A 2103-nucleotide genomic window follows, 5' to 3' on the forward strand; every position below is an offset into this window, starting at 1 on the left:
AGGGGAATTGTGAGAGGATGGCGGAGAAGTGGAAAGAGGTGGGTGTGGGTTGGTTGTGGTTATTGTTAGCTCGGGTGACGTTTGATGTTTTATTTTTTTTTTCTGGAAAATTGAGATGCCTCAAAAACAAAGGACACCTAAGTTGAACAGAAATCAGTAATTTCAATTTTATCAAAGGAAATCAGCAAGAAATCCAAGTCAATGTAGTTGTCAGCAGAAAATATCCGATGGCAGAAAAATGTGTTGCACGCTTGGAACAACATCACCCGTGGGGTCGCCCGTGGGGCGGGTACTCTGCTAGTTCATCATAATGTGCCATTCCATATTCACAATAACACAGACTGCATTTGTGCTTTGTGGACCTCTCTTTATTGCAAAAGGCCTCACAAATTCAAGTTTCATGAAAAACATGGGCAGGAGTCTTCCTCGGATAAACAATTTTACAACAAGGGTGTTCTCCCCATATCACACATGGCAAAGAAATACAGACAACAGCAAAGAATGAGTAGAAATTGATGTTCAAACTGCCATGGAAAGATGCCATCTGAGAATAAACAAAAAGGGACACGAAAAACAACTAAATCATACAGAAAGGAAAATTCCTCAACACTGGTCACAATCAAAAAACTCAAATGCTGGTTCGGGGGTGTTGGCTGGTTGTCGGGGTTACAGATGGTACTCTGAGGACTTGTGCTGACCAGATATATGCCCAAAGGGCTGTACGCTCTCACAATAGCTTTCTCCTTACTGGTTCACTGAATACCTTGTCGACTGCTGAGGATCGCTTACAAGGGGGAAAGGGGAGGGGGGAAGGGGGCACGTACAACCCAGTATGGGTACTGTTATGTGAATTTAACAAACAATTAACAGCAAAACTCTTCCCACAGTCAAAGCACTTTTTATGCGAGCACTCCAGCGTGGGCTGCACGATGGAAGTTCAAGCTCCGTTTAGAAATAAAATCCTTGTCACAAGTAGAACATTTGTAAGGACACCCTCGTTGGTTGTTATCTCCACAGGTGGGTTTAAGGAGATGAGAGGAAGTTCCCCCAGAACTCAAAATCTCCACCTTCTTTTTCGGTAAAGGATTATTATTCATGAACCAGTTTGTGAAACTTCATCCTCGTAGCTTTGTTCCAAGGGCTCATTTTAGAATCCTCACTGAACCTCTGACAGCCTCCACCTGTAGCTTGTTTGCTGTGATATTCCCCGGAATGCATTTTAAGTTCTCAGTTATGCTTTTCTTGATCATCCGGATTCCCTGTTGCTCCGACTATCACTGGTGCAATTTCAGGTTTCTTCAATCTTGAAATCCTCTCAACCTCATTTTTCCTATCCTGGTGTTTCAGATTTCAGCTCTCCTGTATGGATCCTCATATGCAATTTCAAATGGCCTTTTCGAGAGAAACCTTCATCACATGTCGAGCATTTATGCGGTCGCTCTCCTGTATGGATCATCATATGTAATTTCAAATGGCCTTTTTGAGAGAAACCTTTCTCACATATCGAGCATTTGTGAGGGCGCTCTCCTGTATGGTTCCTCAAATGTAATTTCAAATTGAAGCTACGAGAGAAACCTTTATCACATATCGAGCATTTGTGGGGTCGCTCTCCTGTATGGATCCTCATATGTAATTTCAAATTGCCTTTTTGAGAGAAACCTTTATCACATATCGAGCATTTGTGTGGTTGCTCTCCTGTATGGATCCTCAAATGTAATTTCAAATCGCCTTTTTGAGAGAAACCTTTGTCACATATCGAGCATTTGTGCGGTCGCTCTCCTGTATGGATCCTCATATGCACTTTGAAACCGTTTTTTTGAGAGAAACATTTATCACATATCGAGCATTTGTGTGGTCGCTCTCCTGTATGGATCCTCATATGCACGTTGAAATCGCCTTTTTGAAAGAAACCTTTATCACATATCGAGCATTTGTGAGGGCGCTCTCCTGTATGGATCATCATGTGGAATTTCAAATTGCTTTTTGACAAGAAACCTTTATCACAAATCGAGCATTTGTGAGGGCGCTCTCCTGTATGGATCCTCATATGTAATTTCAATTTGTCTTTTTCAGAGAAACCTTTATCACATATCGAGCATTTGT

The 2103-nt window shown here is 41.8% G+C and overlaps 1 protein-coding gene across 4 annotated transcripts in view; it reads right to left on the minus strand.

The window, feature by feature from the left end:
• Positions 1 to 346: 346 nt before the first annotated feature.
• LOC144890722 (uncharacterized) overlaps positions 347 to 2103 on the minus strand; it is an 86035-nt gene continuing 84278 nt past the window's right edge. For all 4 annotated transcript variants that reach the window (XM_078772365.1, XM_078772362.1, XM_078772363.1 and 1 more), the window contains one exon: positions 347 to 2103. This exon is cut by the window's right edge and continues 694 nt beyond it. In XM_078772365.1, coding sequence (XP_078628491.1) covers positions 1331 to 2103 — 773 coding nt within the window. In that variant the 3' untranslated portion in view covers positions 347 to 1330.

The sequence above is a fragment of the Myxine glutinosa genome, chromosome 2 (genome assembly GCF_964187855.1).
Source record: "Myxine glutinosa chromosome 2, kmMyxGlut1.1, whole genome shotgun sequence".
NCBI lineage: Eukaryota > Metazoa > Chordata > Myxini > Myxiniformes > Myxinidae > Myxine > Myxine glutinosa.